Source organism: Lipophrys pholis (assembly GCF_963383615.2).
Source record: "Lipophrys pholis genome assembly, chromosome: 11".
NCBI classification, from domain to species: domain Eukaryota; kingdom Metazoa; phylum Chordata; class Actinopteri; order Blenniiformes; family Blenniidae; genus Lipophrys; species Lipophrys pholis.
This window is the reverse complement of record NC_137631.1, coordinates 6,845,640-6,860,568: the sequence shown is the minus strand read 5'-3', so window position 1 is coordinate 6,860,568 and position 14,929 is coordinate 6,845,640. Positions and strand designations below refer to the sequence as shown.

Genomic DNA, 14,929 nt, shown 5'->3' with positions numbered 1-14,929 from the left:
AAATGTTTTCATCTGTCTACACGGAGCATTTTTAAATGTTGCATTTTCCTTCAGTTACACGGAGTTGGAACTTTTCCATAAAGTTGTGTTTTCCTACACGGAGACGGAGTCGGAGCGTTTTTGAGAGTTGTATTTTTCCGCGTTGTCAGTGAGTCAGTGTTTTCAAAACATTCCATGTTAGGAGCAGTTTTTCAACAAGTTGTGTTTTCCATTGTCGCCAAGCACTGTTGTCATTTAAACACACTCTAAAAACGCAACAACAGTGCGTAATAAATCACAACGAAGCATCTGTGATCTCAGCAGGAGAGAAGATGGACGTATGGATGGATGTTACTGTGATCAAACACAATCACATTTTCATTTTCAGCCTTTAATATTTTTTGTTGAAGCACATCAATGCACTCTGTCATTATACACTATTGCATTTTCTCCAAAGGATGTGATCTTTTTTTTGGACATCACTGGAGTGGCTGCGACTAATAACGGCGGTGGCGTCACTACGGATTCCTGAAGGTGTCTCCCAGCCTCCATGTTGTTTGACTGAAGTATCATTTAGCATGCTTGCAAGTACTTTCTTTTCTTTCTTGCACTCAACATTGACGTAAAATGATCATTAAATGAATAACATATCTCTTTTATTCAGAGCCATGGCATCTTAAATCAAATATCAAGAGGATTGAGGCCCCAATTACAAGATGTTTCAAATTTAAAACACATGTTTTTTGTGTTTTCGTTTCAGAAAAGTTTCGTGTTTACAAGGCAACGTTTTGAAAAGAATGTCTGTTTACACAGAAATGGCAGAAACACTGAAAACTATGTATTCAGCATGTTGGTCCACTAGTGGGTGCTGTTGTTTGTTTTTGTAAAGAAACCACACGTCTATAGCTTTTATGCCAGTACACTATGAACATGCGATAAACATTGGGTTTACGCAGACATCTGTATGGACAGGCGACCAAGTTGGACTCTTATTACTAATGACACAACTACAAAATTAAAAGTCCCAGGAGGGTATGGCCTGGGAGCCATGACACCGGACGACAACCTGCGCATCAAGTCACGTGACGGTGTCGTCATCACGACGCCCTCCTCCTCCTCCCGGTCCTCCAGGGATGCGCGGCGCCTTTAAGAGCCTTATATCCCGCTGCCCGCTGCACTGAACCTCCATCGCTGCTCCGCCACGGCCATGTCCGCCAGCTCCGCGTTCAACGACGAGAAGGGGGGCTCGTCCTCCGTGGGGGAGCCCGAGTATGGGCACGACCCGGCGAGCGGGGGGATCTTCTCCTCCGATTACAAAAGGTACGGAGCTCCCTCCTCCTCCTCCTCCTCTTCCTCCTGCTGCTGCTGCTGCTCCGGTCTGTTTGTCATGGTGGTGGCGGTGAGAGGGATGCCGGGGCAGCTTATGGCGGGGGAGGTGCGGTTGTTTGTCTGATACGAGCCGATCAAAGTGTCAGAAATCCGGTGTGAAAAGCTCCAGGCCGGTTTGTTGTCAGGCCGTGCTGGACTGGAAGAGGCCCGACGGTCATGTCTGACTGTGATTTGTCTTCAGCGCGCGGCCCTCTGCTGGCTGATGTGCCCCCCCCTCCCTACTCCTTCGGTCGTGTGTGTGTTTGTGTTTGTGCGTGTCAGTGTGTGTGTATGTGTGTGTCAACCCCCCCACTTTAGGTGTGCTGGTGGGTTTTAAGGGGTTTCAGAGGGTTTCCACCCGCTTGTGTTCGGGCCTCTCAGAGGGGGACGACAGGCCTCGACTCCGGCTTTTCAGCACCACCCCTGCTGGACAGCGACACACACACACACACACACACACACACACACACACACACACACACACACACACACACACACACACACACACACACACACACACACACACACACACACACACACACACTCAAACTGGTTCATGGTTATTCAGCTCAACTTTATTTGTAAAGCACTTCAAAACAACTGCAGCTGGACCAAAGTGCTGTACATACCCAGACATAGAAACCTAAAAATATAAAGTGTAAACAATAAAAAAAATACAATGAAAACAATATAAAGGCAACAATAAATGCACAGTGAAGGGGCTCGTCTGATGTCAGTGAGTCGCTCCATAACTTCTGGGCAGCCACAGATAAATTGCCGTCCCCTTTGAGGTTCTGTTTGGACCTCGGTGGCTCCAGGAGCAGTTGTACAAACAAACAAAAATGACTAAAATAAATTTCTAAAGTGCACAGACAGCAAGCAGATTGAAGCCAGAACGGGAGAAATGTGTTCCCTCCTGCGTTTTCCAGTTAGTAGTGGAGCTGGTGGAGGCTCCATGGTTAACCTGACAAATGGTTGACACGCAAACTCCACACAAACAGGCCATGGATTTCAACCCACATCCTTTTGGCTATAATTATTAATTTTACACTCAATATACACCCTGAACAGATCCCCAGTCCTTCACAGTACAAACACACACACTCACAATATTAAGTGATTTAATATTGTTATTATGCTATTTTTAGATGAGTTATTTACATTTGATTTTCAACAGACTGTTATTTTCTTCACATTGCCATTAATTCATACGTCATATATTTATATATATTTTAGTTTTTCTTCTTTTGTAGCATTTTTTTCAATATTATTAAAAACCCCTGCGACCCTGTCGAACTAGAACTTTTTAAATACATGTATTAGAGTAAAGTGGAAACACTAAGATGCAATATTTTCTGTCTCATCCTTGTCGCGGAGCAGGATTTATAATCTGAGATGTGCACAGTTTCTGTCCAGTTTGTTCATTCGACTGAAGGATTAATGAAAAACTAAAAACATGAAACTTTCTTTACTCGTTCATCCTGACACATGTAATACATCACATGCTCCAGTAGATGGCGGTGAAGGTCAGAGGTTAGTATGAAAGTGTTACTCGTAGATGGAATTCTAAATGTATTTGAGTACAATTCATTAAAAAGAACTTACCTTCTAAATCACGAGTCCACGTTTCTGAATTCATTCAATAATCCAAAATAAAATCTCACATTATAGATCACAAGTAGTGTAATTTCTAAGCACTTTAGTTTTCAGAGGAAAGTGTTTGTAACAAAGAATAGTTTTATAAATTTTTAGCATTTCAAATTTAAATAACAGATCATTTTTCATGCTCCCGCACTTTGAGAAGTACTAAATTAGAATCGAATAGAATAGAATGCCTTTTATTGTCACTTGTACTAGGTACAGTGAGATTAAAAACAACTCCAGTGACAGTGCAGCAGTTAAAAAGAGCAGAATATAGTGCGAGAAGGAAGGTGGGGGGTGTAGGGGGTAAGGTGCACGGTCCAGTCCTGTGAACAGTACACAGTGTATTTACAGGAAATAAATAAAAAACGATAAAAATTATATTGCACATTATGGGGTAATCTGTAAAGTCAGTGCATACGAGAGTTCCCAGTGGTTATGGCTTTGGGGAAAAAAACTGTTTTTGAATCTGTTTGTTTTTGATCTCATGACCCTGTAGCGCCTTCCCCAGGGCAGCAGGTCAAACAGGTCAGAGCCAGGGTGGGAGCTGTCCTTGATAATGTTCGTAGCTCTGCTGAGGCAGCGGGAGGTGTAAATGTCCATCAGGGAGGGGAGAGAGCAGCCGATGATCCTCTGTGCTGCCTTTACCACTCTCTGGAGCCTCTCCCTGTCTGCAACGGTGCAGCTGCCGTACCATACTGTAATACAGTAAGTCAGCAGGCTCTCAATAGATGAGCGGTAGAAGGTCAGCAGCAGGTTGGAGTCCAGGTTGTACTTCTTGAGAACTCTCAGGAAGTGCAGCCGCTGATTTACACTACTCACCTAAAGTTCGGGATGTTTGGCTTTCGGTTAAAATTTTGGGAAGATGTCAAACGTTCATGCTCCAGTGGTTTTATATCATGAAAGTAGCACATTTAAGTAGAAGAATGCAATGATGATTTCCTCACTTGAAACAGTTTATTGGAAAAAAAACAAACAAAAAAATGTGTTTGGTAACAAACAAAATCAACATCTCAATAACTTGTCATGAAACCTTGAACATCAACTACAGACTGACAACATCTGTGGCTGTTTACAAGTGGACCTATTGTCTGCTGAGGCATCAAACTCTCAGGTTCATTCAGGTTCTGGGGTACAGCAGTTACGAGCCTCTACACGGCCACGTAATGATGCTCTTCAGGTAGTATGGGCTTGTCTCTGTACCACTCAAAGTGTAGTTCATTCCTGTATTGACTAGACACTGCTGCTCACACTGCAACACCGACAGCCACTAAAGGCTTGTCTGGTGACAACAGTGTCTGATGCAACGCACCCTCCTTGACACATGGAGCCTCTCACCTCCCTTAATGGTGTCTGGAGTTGAGCGGCATCAATCCAGCGGTTCTGCAGGACGCTGTTGATCATGAAGTCATCCGTGTGGGATGTGGACCAAGGACGTCAGCTTTTATGTGTTTCTCTGACTCTTCCAGTCTCTCTGTTCAACCTGCTGATGACGCGCTGTGACGCTCTGAGCTCGGTGGACTCTTCCGTCTGAGAACTTCCTGTTTGAAGCCTCCAATGTTGAGGTGCCGCTGATCAGTCGTTAGATGTTCTCTTGGTCTCATCGTGTCAAAAATGTGATCGGCATGGTGAGGACGACTGTTGAAATGCCAATTCTAATCGAATCAGGAGAAGTAATCCATTCATGGATTGAAGACCTGTTGTGAGTTTTGCCATTGAGCTCCTCGATAGAGAACAGCAAGTTCTGCAAAATGTACTGGAACACTGAACAGTCTGACACGTGCATTCAAAAGTTGAGGTTCATCCTGAAATTTCCCAAATCCCAAACTTTCTGTGAGTAGTACATGAATAAATAAATAAATACGTTTTAGTGCTCATTTTTGTCTTCCTTTTTGTCATAAAGGTTCCAGGCCACCATTTGTGGTCCCTAGTTGTTTTATTTTTTCTGTTAATGGCTGATTGTACAGTGCAGTACAGTCCGTGTTTGCAGGAGTGGATCAGTTCAGATAAACTGGATCATCCAGTTTTGCATGCAAACACATTGCTCGCTCACCCTTCAGTCATTAGCTTGAATTGGATTCGATGGGGAATCTTGCCTCAGTCTTTACATCATGTTGTCACACGATTCTTATTTCTCTTATTTCAATCATCTGTCCCTACATTTCACATCCGTTTCTGTCGGGATGAAGGTTGTTAGCGTTTTCCTTGTGTCATTTTTATTCAGGCTTTAGAGCTCATAACTATGTTGCTCATTTTTAAAATCATTTCACCACTCACACTATGCAGCATGTGAGTAATTCCCTTTTTGTACATTCGGTGGCAGTAGTGAGTCACGGCCTGGGTGTGTTTGTTAGTGGTGGAACGTATTTTTCGCTCCTCGGCCCAACATGACTTTTATATGTAGACTGACATGAAATATTTTCTGGGTGGTACTGCTTCATAATTCTTGCGATCGTTTTTTGAAACGCTCCGATACAACTTCCTCCACCAACACATCCGCCTCAATCGTTTGTGGTGACTCAGCGCTCCATCCACTCACTCCATGGCAAACTCAAGCAAACCATTTCTGGCCTATCGTTTCTTTTTTTTTTTTTTTTGTTTGTTTTTTAACTGTCTTAACTCATATCTATATTTATTACCACATATTGCTCCTCTCCATATTGTCTAGTTGTAAGACGTCTTGGTTCTATAGAGGAGTGCCTCCCAACATGAGGTCCATTCTCTTTACCAGTGTTTTTTTTTTCTATAACTTGTATAAATCTGATTTAAACAAACAAATATGATCTATTAATCCCGACCAAGGAGGTCTGAGAGCCCAGGTTGACATTAGATTATCACATGTTGGAGTAAAACATCAAAAGATAGGGCCACCTTGAATAGCCACTCATTCCTTTTACTTTGAAGGCTCATAAAGGTTCTTCCTGTTTAGCTTTCACAGCAATGTTTGAACAAAAGACCAAAGAGGATCTTGAATTCCAGTTAAAAAAATCCCAAATCAACACATACTTTGATATTCTAGTGCTCGATTGTTTAAGAAGTTATCACCTTTGTCTGTAATTGTATTTTGAAGCTGTTGCCCCAGACGAAGGGAATGTGAATGACCTAACTTCAGGACATACCCGACTTCAGTAATTCATGGCTGTCTTTCTAAATTCCTTTTGAAATGCTCTGTTACTGTACTCCTCGCTTTGGAGGATGTGCCTCCACTGCAATTTACAACAACTCAGACACTTTTACCAAGATACAGGAACTTCACAGGGACAACAAATGTCTCTCGTTGTCCACATAAGTGAGTTGTGGAGGCCGGATCTTTTTTTTTTTTTTTTTTTTAATAAACCCAGCCAGTGATATTTTACTTCCTGCTGTTCAATCAATATCTCTTTAAACCAAAAACTCGATCTAAGGCTGCAGTTTGTTAAAGCACTGAAACTAGTTTCTAAAGCAACAACAGTTTGATTTCCTATTCTATTTGTGGTTCTTTTGTATGCAGAAATAGATCAGGTTTGGGGTCTGCAACTCCTTGCTCTCTGTAGTGGCTCCGCGAAGCTTTCACAAAATCATATGAAAATAAAGATATTTATCTTATTTTAAAATGTTTACACCGGATGACTTTCAAGAAAGAACTCCTATCTCACATTTCAAGGTGATAAATATAAAAAAATATAAGATGGCTGCTTTGACAAAGGAAATTGCTATAAATTGGCTTAAAATTGTAAAAAAAAAAAGCTCAAACAGTTAAAATAACAAAGACTGTGAGAAAAAGGTAAAAAGGAAAAAGTACCAAGATGTCTAAACGAGTCACAGCTGTTCTAAAAGACATTAAGAAACAGCGAAACAGCTAAATCCACCAATAAGGTAAAACGGCTCCAACAACTAAAATAGATAAAAATGCTAAAATGGTTAAAACCAGTAGAAAGGTTTTAAAAAGAACGACCCCCACCCCCCCCCCCCCCCATCCTCACCCCCCCCACCCCCCTACTGAAATGTGTTGATGAGTCAAACCAGCAAAAATGGAAGGCATAGCGAAAGATAAAGTGGATAAAGTAGCGACAATGGCTAAAAATGCTGAAATGGCTGAACTAGTTAAAACTACCTTAAAAGATCAAAAGAAAAGCAGACAAGATGTTTAATAGAGTGAGATCAGATACAATCCATCAAATACAATAAACCCTGCTAAAATAACTACACGGCAGATTCTATAAGAAATGGTTCTATGGATCAAAAGATAAAACAAAGTATGTGTACCATCCTGATACAACAGGAGGTACAGTGTTGGTCGATGCAGCAACTTTTTGAAGATTAAAGATGTTTTGTGGCTCCGGGCGACTTTTATTTGGTGGGAAGTTGCAAAGAGCCGCTTCGGTGTAAAGGTTTGGTCCTCTGGGTTAGACGCTGTCTGTCACCTTCAGTATGATTCTGTGGAGAAGTGGCCGACCCCCCCCCCCCCCCCCCCACCCCTCCAGGGATGTTTCTCTTGATGACATCGACGGGTGAAAAATCGCATTAGTCTTTGGCAAATGTCAACCGATTGTTGACTGAGCTGCGATCAGAGCGAGAGAGAGAGAGAGAGAGTCGTCCTCATCACGACACCGCCAATAAAGCTGAGTCACGTAAGAGAGGGAAGAAGAAGAAGAAAATAAAAAGGCACCAGGCGGATTATTAAAAATGAATAAGAAAGGAACCGTTTTTAAACGCGAGGATCGAGACGGGCTGAAGGAGGATCGACGATGGATCGTTGGCTGGGAATCGGTCCGGGTGACAAGAGGCGGAGTGGAAGAGAGATTTCTCTCCGTTAACGTGACGACTCGGAGCAAAGATGACAAGCGTGAGGGGAGGGGGGGGGGGGGGGGTGGAGGAGGAAGGTGCGCTAACGTGGCAAAAGATGGGAGAGGCTGTGCCAGTGTTAAAAAGAGCGTGGATGTAATTACGCCTCGTCGAGAGAGAGCGAGAGAGACGGAGGGAGAGCTGGTGCGGCAGCCACGGGAAGCGCACGAGCAGCGGGAGGAGTCGCCGGAGGAGAGAGGAGGCGGGGAGGCGGGGAGGCGGGGAGGGATCCACGCCCCTCCTCGCTGCCGAGCATCCATTTACTGAGCGGCTGAAGCCTGCTGCCTCACTGGATGCGCACCGACTCAGCAGGACCAGGAGGCAGCGGAGGGTAAAGAGGCAGAACGCAGAACATCCAGCGCCGCTGGATCGGGGTTACGGCGCTCGGGCAGCGAGGGGGATGTCAACCTTTTCCACGGCGATCATGAAGAGGACCGCGAGATTCACCCACGTATGAAGGGAAGGCGTGAAATAGCAGGAGAAGCTGATTCCGCCGGTCTGAAGAGGAGAAGTGATTAACGGCCGTCCAGTGAAACCCTCCACCTCCACCCACCCCTCCTCCTCCCCCTCCACCCGCAAAACGTTCCAGGATCCCACAGGTTGAGAGTCGCTGAAGTTGTGGACATGACGACCATGCAGAAGCTGCTGCTGCAGCTGCCGGTGAACGCCGTGAACATCGTGAAGACCGTGCAGAGTCAGGTCCAGGGCCAGGAGGAGGACAAGAGCCCCGTGCTGACCCCCGATAACGCCCAGCAGGGATGGTACAACGCCCTCCAGCCCGACGAGCTGCGCCACCTCCGAGCCGGAGGGACAGGTGGTGGTGGAGGAGGGGGAGGAGGAGGAGGAGGAGAGCACGAGGATCGAGGCTTGCAGGAGGAAGGTGGTGGAGGTGGCACTTTCCAAACTCAACCGCTGCGGTAGGGTCATCCCGGCTGGTTCTGCTCTGCTGCTCAGGTTGTTAAATGGAACCAGATGAGTTGAATTGATCAGAGTCAGTGTCGGTCAGTATCCGGAGCCCCGGAGAGCCAACGAGAGCATCAGCTTGCGTCTAATTAAAAGTAGATTTATAGCCAATATTCTCTAAACCATGCCAACAAAGAACCACATTTGCACTCAACATGTGTTTTGCTCTCCTCCACGTTTTGAACAGACCCTCCATCTCAAATACAAATATTGATGATGTTATATTTACCATAATCAGGAGTGTTGGAGATGGAGAGGGGTTCACACAATCCTCTTATTTTTGCACTCGCCTTCCTGTTTGTAACCTAATTCAAACAAAACATACCCTGGACTGTTGTTGTGAGGTTTATTATTTGCTGTTTATCTGGAGTAGAGGTCTCATATATCCCCTACTACTGGATCTACTATACTGGACCTTACAACGCGTAAAGTTAAAAAAAGAAACGCATCAAATTCTTCATTTCAATTTATTGACCGTTGCTTGAATGGAAACACTTTGCTGAGAAGGTATTTCAGCTTTTTGGGGAGATTTACCAAAATAGCAGAATGCTGACTCATACAAGCAAATGGAAATCATGTGTTCTGGACATTTCATTACTTTTTGCAGCATTGTTTCCATCGATATCATGTTAAAATTGCACTTTTCCTTATATCTTATGATTTTAGCCTCGCGTGCTTGTGTTTCTTTGGACTCCCAATGGACGGTTGAGCTGCTTACATGGCTGCTGTGAATGTGACTAACCTTAAGCTTCTAGGACTGCTGACACAATGACAAAATGCCGTGGGAGATTTACATTTTATTCAAGTTCTGCAGCAGTTTTATGGTGGGTTTGGTTTTTCAAGAAGGGAAACAGTGATCAGGGTCGAAAAAGCGGCGTTAAAGCAACTTAATGGATGCAAACTGCCGTTAAACCCAAAAGAAGAAGAAGAAGAAGAAGGTTCGGTTTTCATCACCAAATTGCATATTCCTTAGAGCGTTTCATTGTGGAAATAACGGTTCAAAGAAAACATCATGCGACATTTGTAGTTTGTAAATATCCAACATCTAGAATGCAACACCTGATGTGGTTTTTAAAGGCCAAACGCCACTAAGAGGCCAAACGCCTCTGAGATGGTAGTACAAACAAGAGACAAGAAATAGGTCTGGTGAAGGTAGAAAAAAGCTATTCTGTTAAATGAAAACCTTTTTTATATGAGGCATGGCTGTAATGTGTCCTAGTCTACAGCTTCTCTCATTTGTTCCAGGAGAGAAAGTAGACCCTCTGGATCAAGCAAAGACTGTCCACGCAAATCTAATTAATTACACTGCACAGCCTCCCAACATTACACAAAACAAATATAGCTCCGCTCAGGAATAGATTCACTTCAAGAGAGGCATAACCGTACTTCTGGATTTTATTGGGTCATAGCTACAAGCTGCAGTCGTCTCTTTTAATGTTCCGAGATGAGAGGCGAGCCGGAGTGCAGTTCTGGTGGGTTTTCAGAGGCGAGTTTTACAGCTCCCTCCGTGGAAAAAAAAACAAAAAACAAGAAAGAGACGGCTTATGTAAAACAGACTAACCAGCTGCTTAGAAATGCAAGCAGCAACTCCTCAGCCGCTGATATTCATGCAAATACATTCTCACATGTTCTGCTTTTGGCGTTATTTGGCTCCGTCGTCAGTGGAAGGGGGGGGGGGGGGGCAAACCGACGACGTGTCTGAAGTCGAGTCACCGCACGGCCGGCCCACTTCTGCCGAGGCCTTCGCCGGCTGGAGGGTGGCGCCGGTCTCTTGGCTTCGGTGCCAGGTAACTGGACCGCCTGTGCGCTCGGAGCACCTCCGAGGGTTAAATAATTCAGAGCTGTTTGTGAATTCATCCGCTGTTTGGCAGGACGGGACACAATCCAGGGAAATTAGAGAACGCAGGTCGGTGTAGAATTACTGCAGGTCCTCTGGGAAGGAGCCAGTCGGCGGGTCATTTTCACCTGCTGGTGCTCAAGATGACGCTTTACGTTTGAAGAGAATTCGGGTTTCTGTGAAAATCCATCACACTCCCAACAAATGGATTTTAATACCCAGAGGTTGTAGTAGATCATGGGGCCTTGCAAGTATTATGACGTTTTGGCAAAATTCCACAAAAGGCAATTGATGTTAAACCTTTGGAATAAAGAGAACACAGCTCGTAACATTATTTAGATATTTTTGCTATTTATAGACAAGTCCTTTCTCATGCTCATCAAGTTTCAAAACTATTTCAGCAGGTTTTTTTGTTTTTTTTTTCATTAGAATCTTTGTATTCTTTCCACCCTGTTTTATTATTTTTTTAGTAGATTTATTTTTATCTATTCCAACTATTTTGCCAGTTATAACCAATTGGGGGATTTTTCATTTCGCTCTTTTCTAGCCATTTTAGCTGTTTTAGCCATTTTAACTCATTTAGAAATCCTGTTTTAATGTTGTGAGGAATCTCTTGTCATTTTTAGTCATTTCAGGTTTGGACTGATTGTTTTTTTTCTTTCTGCTTTAGCCATATAATCATTTTTTTTTAGAGCTTTACCGCTTTTAACGTAACTTTGTCAAAGTATCAAACATACATGTTTGCATTAAAGTTCAGTTTAAGGAAGTTATTCCACCCCGACGACAGTCAATTCCGTACTCGGAGATTATGGAGCAACCGGGTTTGAACGATGGCTGCCGTGCCAAGTTACAACAAGTTTCTGTGGTGAGCACTAAAAAGGAAGAAATTTGATTTATTTAATATCTTTTAATAATAATAATGACACACAAAACCCCAAAAAATCAGGTTGGTCAAACTGATCCGCTCCAGATTTTTCTTGCTGCTGCTCCTCGCCTGGAGCTCTTGTTTTGTTTTCGTGTTTTAAGAACTATTCTGCTTCCATCACAATCTGACTTTGTTCAGAAGAGGACTGCACAAAATGGTAGTTTCTCCGTGTGTCCTCTCCACCACCACCACGCTGACTGTGGCTGCAGACGTCAGATAAGTCCTCAGTGACAGGTCGAATGTTTGGCGAACATAATGAATGTTTTCAGGGCCGGTTTTAATTAGACCCTCTGAAGGCTTGTTTGTCATCAAACAAGTCACGTGAATCCCTGTCACTTTATTAATGAGACGTCCTGATCGGGGTGGTTAATTAACGCGGTCTGTGAAACAAATGAATCATTTGCTCTCCTGCCGTCTCGTCGCTCGCTGTGGGGGAAGAAAAAAAAACAGAAGCAATAAAGTGAAGTGTAAAATATTTTCTTTGAATTTCACTCATCAGCTTGGCCTGTTGATCATAAATCAGTAATTTGTCAGTCTGATTGTTGGTAACAGTTCGAGAGAGAACAGAAATAAAAGAGTTTCCAAGTAAGGAAAGCAATCCTGTCGTGAAAGAAAATGTGAATCACTCACAGGTTGAGTGCAGTTTATGAACGTCTATTCAGAAATGAGTGCAGAAATAGTCCAAACGTTCAAACATCAAGCTTTGTACTGACAGCCCTGCTGCTGTCGCAGCTCTGCAGGAGGAAACAATATTGGTCCATCTTAGCCACTGAGTTTATCGGCACACAATTTAGAAGCGTTCCGGTTCCCGGGGGGGGATGAGTCCGAATGTTTCTTGACCTCCATTGTGTCGTTATTATGTGTAACGGTCCAAAACTATGGCTTCCAGGGAACGAATGCTCTAGAAAACAACGGTTTACTTAGGAGAGTTTTCTCTCATCCTGTGTGATGAGTCAACATTTCAGTCTGGGTTCCCAGAAGATTCATCCTAATGATTCCAGAGCGGCCTGCCCTCCTTGATCTGGTTACATTTGAATTTCGACGGTTTGATGATAGAAATGGTTTTAGAATGATGTGGCGGTAGACCTTTTGTTGGAGGAAGATATCAAACGTATTCCTCCCAGTATAATCATGATTTGGAACACACACACACCAGATTCCTTATTGATGAAGGCAGATGGGCCAAATTGATAGTGTGAGTTATTCTGTAGGCGTTCATTGTTTCCACATGTGAGTGACGTGATGTCACGTTCGCACCCGTCTATCTGTATAAACCTTTAGTAGATCAGACCCTTCATGTATTTCATCATAATCTGCCTTTCTATGAAGGAAATCGATGTATTTACCAAATATTTGCCATCCAAACTCACAAAGGGACACAAAACACTGGGTGATTGTTCACGTAGAATGAATCCTTTTGTCATCTGTCATTTTAGTTTTTTTAATGTTTCTCCATTAGTTTAAGTTTCTACTCAAATAGTCCAACATCCACTAGAGGGATTCAGTAAAGAATTTCATGGAAGATCCCTCCTTTACTGTACAACTCCCTATAGGGGTCGTAGGGTGCTGGAGTTGATCCCAGCTTCCGATGGGTGATAGAAGGATATTTTCTAATCAATTGGCCTCAAACAGATATCTTTGGATTCTGGGGGTAAACCGGGGTACCCACTGAAATTAAACACCGGGGGAAAAAGAAACTCCACTCAGGAAAAACCACTCCCAGCCCAATCCAGACTCAAATGAAGGACCATCTTGCTACGACACAAAACACCGCGCCAAAGGATTAATCCGATCATTTTACAGATTTTGACAGTTTTTCCCCAATGTTTCTCGCAATTTAATTATTACTCCATATAATTCATTGAATATAATGTTCATTTGACTCGTGGCTCCCAGAGGTTGAATCTTGATGTCTCCCATACTTACGTGACCTTTCTCCAGCAAGGCTGTGCTTCACCTGAACCAACCAAGTGGAAAAGGCCTCCAACGTAAGACCACAACGCTTGAGCTATCGCTGCATGTCTGTCCAACACTTACATCATCTGATCGTGAGGGACTGTTTGACCCCTCCGGAGTGAGCACGGTGCTGGTGTCACCGCTTCCTGGGCTCCCCGAGGATGAACCATAACGACTTTAACAGCTTCTTGACCCACAGTAGCTATAGAGCCTTCTTCAGAGCACTTTTCAACATACCATGTGAGGTATATCAACATTTGCATTAACGCCCATAACTTGTTAAAACATTTTCCCAAAATTAATCAAATTTATTTTAGTGTCGCAGTGTTTTTAGCGTGCTGCCAAGTATCTTGAAGCATTGAAACCTATAACTCCAGCTTTGCAGACTCACTACCATAGCTGCGCTTTTGTTTTCACGTTTTTTGTCACAAACTCAGAGCTGATAGTCTTGTCGCCACTGTTTGCTGTGTTATTGTGTTTCTTCTGCTTCAGAAATGCACATCGGAGGCAGTCGATCTTTCATGCAGCACTAAACCAAAATATGTTGACAGAGATGCTCATACTCCTGGAGTCATGGCCAGGGGCTGCGACCCATCCTCACCATTTCACAGTGAAAATAATGAAGCGGTGGGAGCGGCGTTCTCAGCCAGAACTCAGCATTATAGGGATCCTCATCCTCCCATCTGGGCCCTTAGTGCTTTGGGCAAATTACACACGCAATCTTTGGAAGTTCATTTTATAATTGGTTCTGATACACAGCCACATATTTGTAAAACCGGCATCAGTTTTCTGCTCGCGTTCCAAAAATAATCCTCACTGTCAGTTTTTTTTTTGATTTGACGGCCTTTGATGAATTTTAGGTTTTGAAGCGGGAATGCATATCTCGAACAAGGCTTTACAAAGAGCCTAGTTTTCAATGCATTCTATTTCTATGATCTACCTCACGTGGTCCATACGGTGGCCCAGAAGGGCCAACAATACAACACAACAACATAAACCACAACACAACAACAAAAGCCGGAACACAACAGCAAGAGCCGCAACACAACAACATAAGCCACAACACACCAACGAAAGCCACAACACACCAACGAAAGCCACAACACAACAAAAGTCGCAACACAACAACAAAGAGCCACAAAACAACAACAAATGTCGCAACACAACAACAAAAGCCGCAACACAACAACAAAGAGCCACAACACAACAACAAAAGCCGGAACACAACAGCAAGAGCCGCAACACAACAACATAAGCCACAACACAACAACAAAAGCCGGAACACAACAGCAAGAGCCACAACACAACAACATAAGCCACAACACAACAACATAAGCCACAACACACCAACGAAAGCCACAACACAACAAAAGCCGCAACACAACAACAAAGAGCCACAACACAACAACAAAATGCCACAACGGAAGGACGCAGCA

The 14,929-nt window shown here is 43.6% G+C and overlaps 1 protein-coding gene across 2 annotated transcripts in view; it reads left to right on the top strand.

The window, feature by feature from the left end:
• Positions 1-8,077: 8,077 nt before the first annotated feature.
• ap3b2 (adaptor related protein complex 3 subunit beta 2) overlaps positions 8,078-14,929 on the top strand; it is a gene marked incomplete at both ends in the record, with an annotated part of 47,705 nt that continues 40,853 nt past the window's right edge. Inside the window, one exon of one of the 2 annotated variants that reach the window (XM_080475368.1) lies at positions 8,078-8,729. In XM_080475368.1, the coding sequence (XP_080331494.1) occupies positions 8,437-8,729 (293 nt within the window). The remainder of the gene's footprint in view (positions 8,730-14,929) is intronic. The other variant, XM_080475367.1, reaches the window with a different exon arrangement.